Source organism: Cervus elaphus, chromosome 32, assembly GCF_910594005.1.
Source record: "Cervus elaphus chromosome 32, mCerEla1.1, whole genome shotgun sequence".
NCBI classification, from domain to species: Eukaryota; Metazoa; Chordata; class Mammalia; order Artiodactyla; family Cervidae; genus Cervus; species Cervus elaphus.
The window spans coordinates 8,415,955-8,430,339 of NC_057846.1; the positions used below are offsets into that span (position 1 = coordinate 8,415,955).

General features: G+C 48.9%; 1 protein-coding gene across 1 annotated transcript in view; it reads right to left on the bottom strand.

Moving 5' to 3' along the window:
* LOC122688039 (ankyrin repeat domain-containing protein 26-like) overlaps positions 1-13,358 on the bottom strand; it is an 87,202-nt gene extending 73,844 nt beyond the window's left edge. The window contains exons 1-3 of the mRNA XM_043893848.1: positions 12,814-13,358; positions 12,234-12,300; positions 7,673-7,813 (exon numbers count right to left, since the gene is read on the bottom strand). Of these exons, the coding sequence (XP_043749783.1) occupies positions 7,673-7,797 (125 nt within the window). The 5' untranslated portion in view covers positions 7,798-7,813; positions 12,234-12,300; positions 12,814-13,358. The remainder of the gene's footprint in view (positions 1-7,672; positions 7,814-12,233; positions 12,301-12,813) is intronic.
* Positions 13,359-14,385: the final 1,027 nt, after the last annotated feature.

The window sequence follows — 14,385 nt, forward strand, 5'->3', positions numbered from 1 at the left end:
ACATTACCATGACAGAGGACTTCTTGGCTAGCTTGATGATGGAATGGCCCCCGCCTCGTCCTCGAATCATCCTTGATAAACAGATTGGGCCTAAACAATAGGACATCTGAAAACTTGCTGCATACACCGAAGAACTTGGGACTTGGACCAGACATTCCCCGGGGACCAATCATAGCTATAGCAATTATTTCTTTCACTATAATCAATCATATTTTATACAAGCCTATGTTCCACTTCCTTTTGTTGTAGCTATAAAAAATTTACAATTCAATAAGACTATACGTTTTGTAACTTGCATAAATTGCAGATTATATACTTGTCTTAACTCCTCTATTTCCTTAAGATATGATTCTCTTTTAATTCTTTGATCTCGACATAGTCTATGGTTACCAATAAATCTCCAACAGCCCTGGGAAGAAGGTCCCACGGCTGGACTTGCTTCCCGGTTGCTTACTAAATTGCTCTAGCGATGTAAACGATTCATTGGATGGCTGATTTTTGGCATTATAGGATTAATAACTATTTGCACCATTGCTGTCATCACTAGCGTTACTTTACAAACCTCAATTCAAACACATAATTTTATCCAAAATTGGACTAAAAATGCTTATACTATGTGAGCCACTCAGTCTCAAATAGATGAGGATATTCAAAAAGAAATACAGGAACTGAAAACAGCCATCAAATGGGTTGGAGATCAATTAACAGATGTACAAAAACAGGTGATGCTAAAATGTGACTGGAATTCTACTCAGTTTTGTGTTACTCCTGTTCATTTTAATAATAGTGCCTACAACTGGAAACAAATCAAGTTTCATTTACAAAACATACATGATAATGCCTCTCTGAATGTACAATTATTACAAAAAGAAATATGTAAAACCTTTTCTAATAATCTGCCCTCTTCCACTAATATGGGAACTTTAGTTATACAATTGGCTAATCAATTATCTGGGCTAGACCCACATAGATGGTTTCAAAGCCTTACTCATAGCATTGGGTCTAGAACTATAATTTTGGTGATTGTCTTAACAATTATATTTGTTGTCTACTGTTGCCTTCATGCAAAGATTGTCAAAACTAAACAAACTCTGATGGTCAGAACTCTTCTTACAAATATTATAAATAAATAAGGGGGAATTGTCAGGGAATGTTTGACGGGAGGATTCCTACGTGCTGTCTCTCATGAGTCCTTTGTCCCTCTTCAAGCGGAACAGCACGCTGCTCCCAGGGACTGAGGTCATTGTGTGAGGCAAGCATGAGTCTCCTTTAGTAAACATTCTCCTTAGGACAAAACAGCTTAATCTCCTTCCCCTTACTTGAGATATAGATTGTCTCCTGACCTTGTGACTAATGTTACCCCTTGTTCCCTTGGTAACGGTTGCTGTACATTTGGTTTTCTGATCTCTATCATTCCCGAAAGAAGTATCTTGTACTGCAGCCTATATATACTCATAGAAAATCATTAAAGCACCTTTGCTCCATCAGAGCTTAGGTCCCCGGGTCTTTTTTGTCTCTCTCTCTCTCTCTTTCTCTCTCTCTCTTTCTCTCTTTCACTTTCTTATCGTCGACTCCGCACCACAAGGTTCCGGTCCATTAAAGGACCCCAACAAGTTACCAGGTTATTTCTCTACCATCTACACATAATTTATCTTTACTAATAGAAAATGTCATCAAGCAAATTTTGATAATCTAAAAGGGCAAATCTTTGTCTATTATACAAAACTTCCAATTTCATCACAATTAAAGACAGCATGTGTAACCCAAAATCTTTAACACCACCATCTGTTTATTTGGTTTAAATATGGAAAGACCATATATCCTAAGAAAATGTCTTCCTATTCAAGAACACAGTCAGCTTCCTACTTCAAAGCTGTCTTCTAAGGTCCTTCAGCAAGGAATATACACACATAAGTGTACAGTGATATAAAACAGATATTGCATTGTATCTGAAGAAATTTTAACCCAGAAGTTGATGTGTCATGGGGATTATTTTTCTCACTATGCAGTTTTCTGGAATATATAACATTATGGTATAAAAATGTGTACATTAAAAATAAGATGCCGACAACCTCAAAAGTCTGCCCACTGCCAATATCCACAATGGACGATCCATGGGAAGAAGAGTTTTCATAAATCACATGAGAAAAACAATGTGAGAGCCAGGGAGTTCCAGAAGATTTCTTGAGGGCTGTAGAACTTGAGAGCTCTTACTCATGAGTATACTATGTTAACGCATGCATAACAAAAAATGAAGAGGAGGAGGAAGAAGAGGAAAAAAAGATGCTATTCAAGTTTTATTTCAGTTCTGTGATTACTGACATTCAGTTAAATAACTTTAAAACGGCCAGTAAAGTGCTCTATAAGGGGAATTATAAGCGGGTCCAAAACCAGCTAAGGCTTTGGCAGCCTATCAAGTCTGCGGGGTGCTGGATCCCAGGAAGGTGTCCAAGAGCCTTGGAGGGGAGACTCACAGGAGGGACCCCTGCCAGGCCCTTCCTACCTGCTTACCTGTTCATCTTGTCCTTGTCATCCAGGTCACTCTTCCCGAGCAACAGAACCTGCTGCACTTTAGTTACATTGCCTACGCTGGCAGCTTTGTGGATCTTTCCGAGGTCCTTGTCTCGGATGCGGTACCCGGGCTGGAAGTTGATTCTATGACTGCCGTCTCTCCCCGGGCTGATGGAGAAGCCGAAGGGCGAGATGCCCTTCTTACTCTTGAAGCCAAAAATCTTCTTCATCACAGAGCCTACAGACTCCAAACACACCTCAACTCCCCCTCGGCTCTTCACAGTCCCTTAAACCCAACACGAGCACTAGAGGTAAGCCAGAGCGGTCCCGCCACAACCTCCCAGCTGGGAAGCTCAACGGTTTGGAATCTTGCATCCCAGAAGGATTGTTGCTAAGCAACACCTCTAAACACATTGCCCGTGTGCCAGAATGCCCAGGGTGCATGTGCAAAAACTGGAAGTGCATTTTTTGAAAGAAACAAATAATATCAATAAACCCTACCTAAGGTAAGAAGAAATGAGAGGAAACTGAAATAAACACAGAAAGGAAAGCGACATTACAACAGATACCTTAGAAGTAAAGAAGCATAATCATAAGGGACTATTATTATCGATGAACAATTACAAATGGGAAAACTTAGAAGAAATAGACAAATTCTGAGAAACATACATGCTGTCAAGACTAAAACAAGAAAAAATACAGAAGTAGAAAAACTCAAAAGTCCAGTAACAAATAAGGAGATTCAAATATTAAATAAAAAAAAAAAAACTCCCAAAAGTTAAAAGTTTAGGATCAAACGGATTCAAAGCTCAATTCTACCAACATTCAAGTAAGAATTAAAAGTAAGACTATGCATAAAAACACTTGACAAAATTCAAAATCCATTTATGATAAAAAAATATTCAATAAAATAGAAATTTACTCAATACAATAAAGGCCATTTATGAAAAGCATGAAAAGTGAAAGTGATAGTCACTCAGTCGTTTCTGACTCTTTGCGACGCCATGAATCACAGCACACCAGGCCTCCCTGTCCATCACCAACGCCCGGAGTTTACTCAAACTCATGTCCATCGAGTCCGTGATGCCATCCAACCATCTTATCCTCTGTCGTCCCATTCTCCTCCTGCCCCCAGTCCCTCCCAGCATCAGGGTCTTTTCCAAAGAGTCAACTCTTCACACGAGGTGGCCGAGGTACCGGAGTTTCAGCTTCAGCATCACTCCTTCCAAGAAACACTCAGGACTGACCGCCTTTAGAATGAACTGGTTGGATCTCCTTGCAGTGCAAGGGACTCTCAAGAGTCTTCTCCAACACCACAGTTCAAGACCAACAATTCTTTGGTGCTCAGCTTTCTTCCCAGTCCAACTCTCACATCCATACATGAACACTGGAAAAGTCATAGCCTTGACTAGCTGGACCTCTGTTGGCAAAGTAATGTCTCTGATTTTAATACGCTATCTAGGTTGGTCACTACTTTCCTTCCAAGCAGTGAACGTCGTTTAATTTCATGGCTGCAGTCACCATCTGCAGTGATTTTGGAACCCAATAAAATAAAGTCTGCCACTGTTTCCCCATCCATTTCCCATGAAGTGATGGGACAAGATGCCATTATCTTAGTTTTCTGAATGTTGAGCTTTAAGCCAACTTTTTCATTCTTCTCTTTCACTTTCATCAAGAGGCTTTTTAGTTCCTCTTCACTTTCTGCCATAAGGGTGGTGTCATCTGCATATCTGAGGTTATTGGTATTTCTCCCAGCAATCTGGATTCCAGCTTGTGCTTCTTCCAGCCCAGCATTTCTCATGATGTACTCTGCATATACGTTAAATAAGCAGGGTGACAATATACAGCCTTGACGTACTCCTTTTCCTGTCTGGAACCAGTCTGTTGGTACACGTCCAGTTCTAACTATTGCTTCCTGACCTGCATATAGGTTTCTCAAGAGGCAGGGCAGATGGTCTGCTATTCCCGTCTCTTTCAGAATTTTCCACAGTTTATTGTGATCCACACAGTCAAAGGCTTTGGCGTAGTCAATGAAGCAGAAATAAGATGTTTTTCTGGAACTCTCTTGCTTTTTCTATGATCCAGCAGATGTTGGCAACTTGGTCTTTGGTTCCTCTGCCTTTTCCAAAACCAGTTTGAACATCTGGAAGTTCACGGTTCATGTATTGCTGAAGCGGGTTTTGAGAATTTTGAGCGTTATTTTACTAGTGTGTGAGATGAGTGCAATTGTGCAGTAGTTTGAACATTCTTTGGCATTGCCTTTCTTGGGGATTGGAATGAAAACTGACCTTTTCCAGTCCTGTGGCCACTGCTGAGTTTTCCAAATTTGCTGTCATATTGAGTGCAGCACTTTCACAGCATCATCTTTCAGGATTTGAAATAGCTCAACTGGAATTCCATCATCTCCACTAGCTTTGTTCAAAGTGATGCTTTCTAAGGCCCACCTGACTTCACATTCCAGGATGTCTGCCTCTAGGTGAGAGATCACACCATCGTGATTATCTGGGTCATGAAGATCTTTTTTGTACAGTCCTTCTGTGTATTCTTGCCACCTCTTCTTAATATCTTCTGCTTCTGTTAGGATCATACCATTTATCAAACCCATCTTTGCATGAAATGTTCCCTTGGCATCTCTAATGTTCTTGAAGAGATCTCAAGTCTTTCCCATTCTGTTGTTTTCCTCTATTTTTTTGCATTGATAGCTGAGGAAGGCTTTCTTATCTCTCCTTGCTATTCTTCAGAACTCTGCCTTCAAATGCGAATATCTTTCCTTTTCTCCTTTGCTTTTCACTTCTCCTCTTTTCACAGCTACTTGTAAGGCCTCCTCAGACAGCCATTTTGCTTTTTTGCATTTCTTTCCTATGGGGATGGTCTTGATCCCTGTCTCCTGTAAAATGTCATGAACCTCCATCCATAGTTCATCAGGCACTCGATCTATCAGATCAAGTCCCTTAAATCTATTTCTCACTTCCATTGTATAATCCTAAGAAATATGATTTAGATCATACCTGAATGGTCTAGTGCTTTTCCCTACTTTCTTCAATTTAAGTCTGAATTTGGCAATAAGGAGTTCATGATCTGACCCACAGTCAGCTCCTGGTCTTGCGTTTGCTGACTGAGAGGAGCTACCTCACGTCTGAGGTCAGGGAAGGCGGCTGAGAGGAGAAACCCCACGTCCAAGGAGCGGCAGCTGTGTCGGCACAGAAGGGCCGAGACGAGCTACTCCACGTTCAAGGTCAGGAGGGGCAGCCATGAGGAGATACTCCTCGTCCAAGGTAAGGAGCAGTGGCTGCACTTTTGTTGGAGCAGCCATGAAGAGATACCGCATGTCCAAGGTACGAAAAACCCAAGTAAGTATTGCGAGAGGGCATCAGAGGGCCAACACACTGAAACCATAATCACAGAAAACTAGCCAATCTGATCACACGGACCACAGCCTTGTCTAACTCAATAAAACTAAGCCATGCCACATGGGGCCTCCCAAGACAGACGGGTGGAGAGGTCTCACAGAATGTGGTCTACTGGAGAAGGGAATGGCAAACCACTTCAGTAATCTTGCCTTGAGAACCCCATGAACAGTATGAAAAGGCAAAATGATAGGATCCTGAAAGAGGAACTCCCCAGGTCAGTAGGTGCCCGATATGCTACTGGAGATCAATGGAGAAATAACTCCAGAAAGAATGAAGGGATGGAGCCAAAGCAAAAACAATACCCAGGTGTGGATGTGACCGAATAGAAGCAAGGTCCAATGCTGCAAAGAGCAATATTGCATAGGATAATTCATTAGGTCCATGAATCAAGGCAAATTGGAAGTAAGTGGTCAAATAGGAGATGGCAAGAGTGAATGTCAACATTATAGGAATCAGTGAACTAAAATGGACAGGAATGGGTGAATTTAACTCAGATGACCATTATTTCTACTACTGTGGGCAGGAATCCCTTACAAGAAATGGAGTAGACATCATGGTCAACAAGAGTCTGAAATGCAGTACTTGGATGCAGTCTCAAAAATGACAGAATGATCTCTGTTCGTTTCCAAGGCAAACCATTCAATATCACGGTAATCCAAGCCTATGCCCCAACCAGTAATGCTGAAGAAGCTGAAGTCGAATGGTTCTATGAAGACCTACAAGACCTTCTAGAACTAACACCCAAAAAAGTTGTCCTTTTCATTCTAGGGGACTGGAATGCAAAATTAGGAAGTCAAGAGACACCTGGAGTAACAGGCAAATTTGGCCTTGGGGTATAGAATGAAGCAGGGCAAAAGCTAATAGAGTTTTGCCAAGAGAACACAACTGGTCATAGCAAGGGCAGCTGTCACTCAGGGAAACAGTTTGATGAGTGTGATTAACCTAACAGCCTGCAGAGCTTGGGGCGAGTTTTACAAACTTGATCATTTCACTTCCCTCTTTAAAGGGGAAAGGTGCAGTAACATATGCCAGAGCCACATGACAGGTGCTCAGAAAACATATGCACCATCACAGCAACGAGACCTCTCTGAAAGCAACCACGTGGACAGGAAGAAGTGAAGGACTCAGGAAAAATGTTAGGAGTGATAACATCTGTGGACGTGAAATGTTTGTTTTTATTTTTCCTTGTGTGTGTATTTTCTAAGTTTTCTACAATGAACATGTATCCCTCAATACTTTTCTGTTAAAGTAACCTAACACAACTGCAAACACTATTTCTACAAGTGTACTGCTGATACTGTTAATGATGGAGCAAAACCCAAACACCTACATGGCCCTCGAGGCCTTGTGTCCCCCAACCAGATTCTTGGATGGAGATAACGAGTCTCCGGTTCTCCGATGCAGAAAGAAATTCACCGAGTCCCTTCGGGGTGGTCGGGAAAATCAGGTCAACCAGGCTGAGACCAACGCAAATCCATTCTCAGCTCCCCGACTGATGGCCTGAAATCAGTCACCATTATCTTGTGGGCACGTTGGGAGGGCAGCACTGGCCGCAGAGGAAGGGCATGTGCAATCAGGCTGCCCGCCACCAGCCGGGCTGACTCTGCGGGAGTCCACGCAGCCCACTGCATGGGTGATGCCTGGTCTGCGGGCTTCCTGCTGTGGGCTCAGGTGAGACAGCAGGGCCTCAGCTGGCAGCAGCCTGTGTCCACCATTCGCCCTGGGCCAGGAAGGACCCCGGCAAGACCTACCTGACCTTCTCCTCCGTGAGACGCTCCAGGGCGGAGTGGAGATCGTCCGTCTCTTTCACAAACTCCAGGTTCCTCTGCTCAGCTTTCTCCAGGTCTTGTCTCGCCTTAGCTCGCTCCCTGGCCATCTGCTCCACCTGCTCCCTGCAGGAAGGAGGGAGGGATCACTGGGGACACTGCTCTGGGCCTAGCGAGCTGGTCTGAAGGAACAAACTCAGCTGGCCTAAGAGTGCTGAGCAGTGGCTGGCTCTGGGCTCTCACCCACCTCCTGTGCGTGCGTGCCAACTCACTGCAGTCGTGTCCGATTCTACACAATCCTATGGACTGAGACCTCCAGGCTCCTCTGTCCACTGGATTCTCCAGGCAGGAATACTAGAGTGGGCTGTCATGCCCTCCTCCAGAGGATCTTCCTGACACAGGGATCGAACTCGCATTTCTCACGCCTCTTGCATTGGCAAGTGGGTTCTTTACTACTAGGGCCACCTGGGAAGCCTGACCCTCCGCCTACCACGATGGTTTCTGCAGTTATTGAGTCTGTTTTACAGAAGTATATACAGCAAGAAGCCAACTGGCTTGCAATGGGGTTTCTAGCAGGTTTATGAACCAGGAGGTTCGAGCCCAGGACAGGCACTCTTCACTTCTCCAGACGGCCGTAGAAGAGGTGGGAAATTATCCTCGCTCCGTCTTGCCTGCAGCTGGGCCTCGGACCCAGGGATCCCCAGCACCCAACCTGGGACTGGACGCATGAAGGGGAGAAGGCTGGCCACCCATTTTCCTGCCTGGTCACAGCCTTGCCACCTGCAGCCTGGCAGCTGAGTAAGCGCCAGGGAGTTACCCAGAGCAGAAGCGACGCCTGTCTCTGTCCGGTCACCCCAGGCCCTGCCCAAGGCTCAGTCCACCGGCTATCCTGGTGCCTGTTTCTCCCACTGGAGAAGCACCAAGCTTGTCTCCCTTCCTCATCCTCCCAAAGCAGTCTTCCTCTGGGCCCCTCTGCAGAGTTGCCTGACATCAGATATCTCATCTGTCGGTACCTAATGAGATGCAAAGTCTTGAGGATGGAGACCGGAATTACTGCCAACCTTTTCTGTAGCTTCAGAGCATCAATAAAAACACAATAACAATCTCTATGCCAACCGGTTCAGTAGACGGATGGCCTGAATATCCTGCTCAACTGGAGCCAAACCCAATTAAAACGGAACGCATTCTTGGCCCAATTGATATGTAGCACTTTGTGACCGTGCTGGAAGCGTCCTTTCTCATCCTGCTGGCTGCCCGTGCCCTGGGTGAGGAGGCCAGCCTGGCCAGTCGCACCCCACGCCCCATCGCCCGCAGCGGGGCTCTTACTGGCAGAAGCCCAGCTCCTGGGGGTAGCAGGCCAAGGCTGCCGAGGATCGGCTCAGAGGCCAACACGCACTGCGGGGTGAGTCTGAGATACTGAAACCTACCCTCTAAGGGATTTGTTTCAGGCTGCGGGCTTTCTCTGCTGTTCATACATCATTTGGGACCTTATTATGTTTCTAAGTTAAGATGTCCTACATATCGAGATCAAAAAATTACGCAAAAAGCGAGGATGATGGGCCTTCTTTCCATGGGGCATGTGTCTGCGAGGTTCTCTGTCCAGCCTCCCTCATGGGCAGCCATCTTGCCCTAATTCCCCCGCCCAGACGCCTCTGCTGGGGCAGCTGCAGGATCAGCCGCCACCTGCAGGACCTCACTGCCATTGTGAACGCCCTCCTGGGCCCACAAGGAGATGATCTGCTCTGGGAAGGCGAACCCTCTGCCGTCATCCATGCTGCAGAAGAGGCAGGGGCCCGAGCACTCGGGACACGAAGGACGACGTGGTGGCCTGGCCAACACTCTCCTCCAGGACCTGCACGCGGGCACCAGCGCCATGAGGACCGCGGCCTCCTCACGCACCTTCTGTGACCTCACCACATGTGCTCCGCGGGGGCAGCCTCCCCCTGACTCCTGCTGCAGGGAACAGGGTGTCAGGAGACCTGAGGGGACTGCAGGCTCCACGGAGACGACCCGAGCACAGGGCTCAGGGCCGTCTGCCTGAGGCCGTGCGGGGGGATGCACATGCGGGGTCACCCAAGGTAACCTCTCTCTGAACAAGCAATGGCTTCCCGCCTGTCCTCCCAGAAGGTGGGCCTGGGAAGGCACACGCCAGCCGAGAGAAGATGGGCTTCAGAAGAGGTGGGGCGGCCTGAGCGGAGGGCACATGTCCTCAGGATTCAGGGCGGGAGACAAGGGCAGAAAAATCCCTCAGCCAGAAAGCTGACTGGTGAGGCTGAGGTGAGGCCAGGAAGCTGTGCTTCCCACCCAAGGGTGGGCCCTGGGACACGCACTTGCTGTTGGGACCAGAACAAGGAGGAGCAGAGGCCCCCTCCTCTCTGAGGTTGGTGTTACAGCATGGGGGCTCTAGCTCTCAGAAAAGGGATGGAAACCGGGGCCTCTCCAATGGGAGTGCAGAGTCCTAGACAATAAATCACTGCAGAAGTCCCTGGCCCAAGTATTTGAAGTCAAATCCCAGCTGCCATGTTCTCACCCGAGTGTTTCGTATGCACTCCTGACCCCAGTGTGACAACGGCCCTACAACCCAACGACGACGTCCCAGTTCTCTCCCAAGCCTCCCGACAGCTGGTTTCTTCAACTCAGCATCAATGCAGAATCTTCCCAGTGTGTGTGGTTACTCCCCCAGTGTTGCTGGATCACCTCCCGCCCGACCCCCAGTCCCCGTCCTCCTGGACCTCCATCCCTAACATCTCTTGTAAACTGGAACTTAGCACCAAAAGCTAGTTTGGATGGAGGTTGAGTGTTATCTATTTTCTTTCTTTTTTTTCCCCAGCAAAAACACCCCAAGGTGGGCTGTTTCCATACCACCTGACATCAGGAGCCATAAGTGTCTTTGACATGCAGACTCAGCAGTGAGTCCGGGTGGCAGACGGCCAGATTTCATACCCTATCTTGGTTAGCTGGGTGGCTTACTGAGGTTTCTGAAGCTTGGCCACAGAAACACCCTTTGGGAGAGGACAGACCTTGGGGTGCCCACAAAGAGCTCTCTTGAGATAAGCAAGGCTTCAAAGCAGAGCTCCCTCCACGCCCAGACTGCACCACCCTGCCCGACACAGGACGAGGGTCCCCTGCACCTGGCCAGACCCCGGCTCTCGGTCAGTGGTCTGGAGCTTTCCAGAGAGGAGTCATCTTGGCGTTTACTGTGATAACCCAACTAATAACCAGAAAGTCCTTTCCTGAGGAATGCTACGCTTCCTTGCTCATGAATGATGCTGTATATCGGCTTGAGGAAAACACAAGGGGAGGGCCACTTTCAAGACTCCTTCCGGCTTAAAACATCTGAACGTTCTAGGTAAAAATGGAAAAACTTGGACTTCTCTGATGGTCCCGTGGTTAAGAATCTACTTTGCAATGCAGGGGACTCAGGTTCGATCCTTCCTCAGGGAACTCAGATTTCACGTGCCGTGGAGCAACTAAGCCTGTGCCCTGCAGCTAGAGAGAAACCTGTGCGCTGCGATGAAAGGTCCCAAATGATGTATGAAGATCCTGCAGGCTACAGCTGACATCTGACAGCCAAATAAATACATTTTAACTTAAAAATTAAATAAATAAAGGCAGGAACCAAAAAAAGGGAAAAGCAATTCTGAAACCAGGGTGTGTTCTCAGCGCTGGCAGAGAAGGTGAATTAGTCCTCTGAGGTCTGACGTTAGTGTCTGTGCACGAGTGTCAGTTCTAACCTGGATGGAAAGAAGAACCCCAACCTGTTTCTGGGCAGAGAGCCCAAAATCACTCTGTGAATAACCTCCCCAGAGCCCTTCCTCTCGTCCCCTAGATTTACTCTGAGTCCAGTTAATTTAGGAAGTGATTTTTGGACACAAAGAGGTCCATCTGCTTCATCTAGTAGCACAGACACGTGGTTCATTCGGCTGACGTCCCCACGCTCAGCGCTGAGCCAGCAACAGCCTCGGCCCCTGAGGACCACAGTCTGGACAGTGCTCAGCACCAGTGCAGACCTCTCACTCAGGAGAAGCTCCAGGTCAGTTCTGGTCTGCCGCTGGAGCCATGGTCTTGCACATTCTGCCCTGTGACTCACTCTGGTGAGAGGCGTCCTTAAGGAACCCGCACACCCACGTGATGATGTACCCAGCGTTGCTGAGCACACCTGTGACTGCCTTCCGGGAGCTCCGCCAGGTTCCCAGGACCAGAGCCATGGCTCGCCCTCCACTTGGGGCACATTTACGGCCTCTGGTGAGGGGGGAGGCTGCTGGCCCAGGCCCGGCACACTAGGAAGGAGTCCCCTGGCCCATGCCTGCCGGTCGGGAGGATCACTGTGACCCTAGCCAACCAATTAGCTGCTCTCTTAGCCAGCAGTCCCTGCCCAAGGGTCTGACCTCAGGAATCTCAGAGCTGGGACCTCCCCAGGAGAAGTGCACCCCAGAGAGACCACCCACACGGGGCACCTCCCAGGAAATTCTCCTTCGCTGGCAGCCTGCTGCCTGACAGCCCAGCACTGACCAAAGCGGGCATTCACCACAAGACCAGGCTTTACCTTGGACTTCAGAGAATTCATTCTGAGGCTCCTTCGTGCTGTCGGCTTCTTCATCAGACTTGAGACTCTGGAAAAACAGAAAGAGAAGGATGTCAGCCACAATTAACCCGCAGGGGGAGGATCTGCCCCGTGGATGTCCTTTCTGATACGAATGCCCGAAGGCTCCCACAGTGGACAGCTCAAGGAGTCTCAGTGAGGGCCCTGGAGGCATCCATCACGAGCAGGCCAAGTTGTGCAGGGTGAGCCTTGGTCCAAGTGCTGGACGCGGGTGACCGTGGCTGTGGCACACCTGCTTTTTCTGCCCTCAGCCGAATAACCTTCCCTCCTCCTGCAGGGCCAGGGGAGGGTGGTGGTGAGGAGGGGATACTCCAAGGCCCCCCGTTTCTGAAGGAGGATGTTCCGTGGCCAGAACTGCAGACTCCCTGCAGACAGGGAGACTCAGAGACGCCTCAAAACCGAATGTAGGTCCCCAAATAGCCCCTCTTCCAGCGATGAGATGCCCTCTCCCATCCTCCTGTGTCATGTCATGTGAGCAGTGATTGGGGGAGGTACCCGGCGGGGGGGGGGGGAGTCCACCCACCTCCACACTTTCCAGGGAGGCCGAGCGGCAGAGCTGGCTCCTCACACTGGGTCTGACCGGCTGCTCTGGTAAACCTGGGGCTCCACCTGCAGCGCCACAGGGCTCGGGCTGGCTCCGATGGCCGTACCACTTAGAGCTGCTCACGTCCTTTGAGGGTACAGCCCGGGAGGCAACTGGAAAGAAAATGGGAGGTGTGTGGGGCTCTTTAAAACAGACTCTGGGCCCACTTGTGCTTACGAAGATGCAGATTCGGAGGTGCGATGTGGCTCTCGGGGACAGACAGAGAAAACGCCAGAAGAACACAGGGAAGGGCCAACGTGGGGCTGGGGCTGAGACAGCCAGGCTGGGAGACAGGACCTTCCATCCTAAACGCTCGGTATTGCTTCAGTGTTTCCAAGCAAAATATGCTTTTGCTATGTGATAGAAAACTAATTTAAAAATCTAGCTTTTTTTTTTTTTTTCCCAGTTACTTTTATTAGTTGGAGGCTAATTACTTTACAGGGTTGTAGTGGTTTTTGTCATACATTGACATGATTCAGCCATGGACTTACATGTATTCCCCATCCTGATCCCCCCTTCCACCTCCCTCTCCACCCGATTCCTCTGGGTCTTCCCAGTGCACCAGGCCAGAGCACTTTTTACACAAAGAAATAACCTTCCAATAATCCAAGTGCTCTAGTGACCAGAAGGTCATTTCCCACCCACTTGACCCCACCCCACTACAGGACCCCACCTGGACAGGACACAGAGGCAAGGAACTCAGCACAGTCAGGAAGGCTCAGACTCCGCATGGGTCGAAAGTCGGGGGCAGAGGCAGGTGTGGACTTCAGCTAGGGATTCATGAGGCTCCCTCAAGCCCTAATACACCCCTGCACTTCCTCCTTCCCTCCTTACCTGCCCACATCTGCGGAGCAATGGGGACTCCGCAAGCAGAGAAGAAATGACACTGCCTCTGCAGGAATCTGAGTGGCCAGAGAGACTGGGGAGTGGGGGTGTGGCCTGGGCTGTGACCAGGAGAGAACATGGGTTCGAAGGGAAGCACCCAGAAGGGGCCAGTTGGAGAGAAAGGCACAGGGTCCCAGGAAGCAAGGCCAGGCCAGGAAAACAGACCGTTTCACACAGGTGGGTCATGTTCCCAGGGACTAAGTACCACCTCGTCTCTCTCCTCCTCACCCGAAACTGGCCCGCAGCCTCTGACCTTGGGAGCATCAGAGGAGGAGGCCGGGTCCAACCGGGCCTCCAGGAGAAACAGCGATGCCAGCGACGCAACTGAGGACAAGGAAGCAGTCTTGGGAGGAAGATGCTGAGTTCCACGTGACAGAGGACAATCTAGGGCAGGATGACCATGTTCCCGGACTCTGTGAGGTTATCATGGGCAGGGTCCGGCCCTGTACACTCTCCCCATGTGGGAACTCCCGGGGCTGCTGGAGAAGAGGGGATGTTCCCACTGACAGGGAGCAAACGGAAGGCTTGAGCACCCCATCTGCTCTGGTTTCTGTCTACACACAGGCTGTGGCTGCTTTCTGAGCGGGGAACAGCGGGAAGAGAAAGGCCATGTCAGCTGGGAGTGGG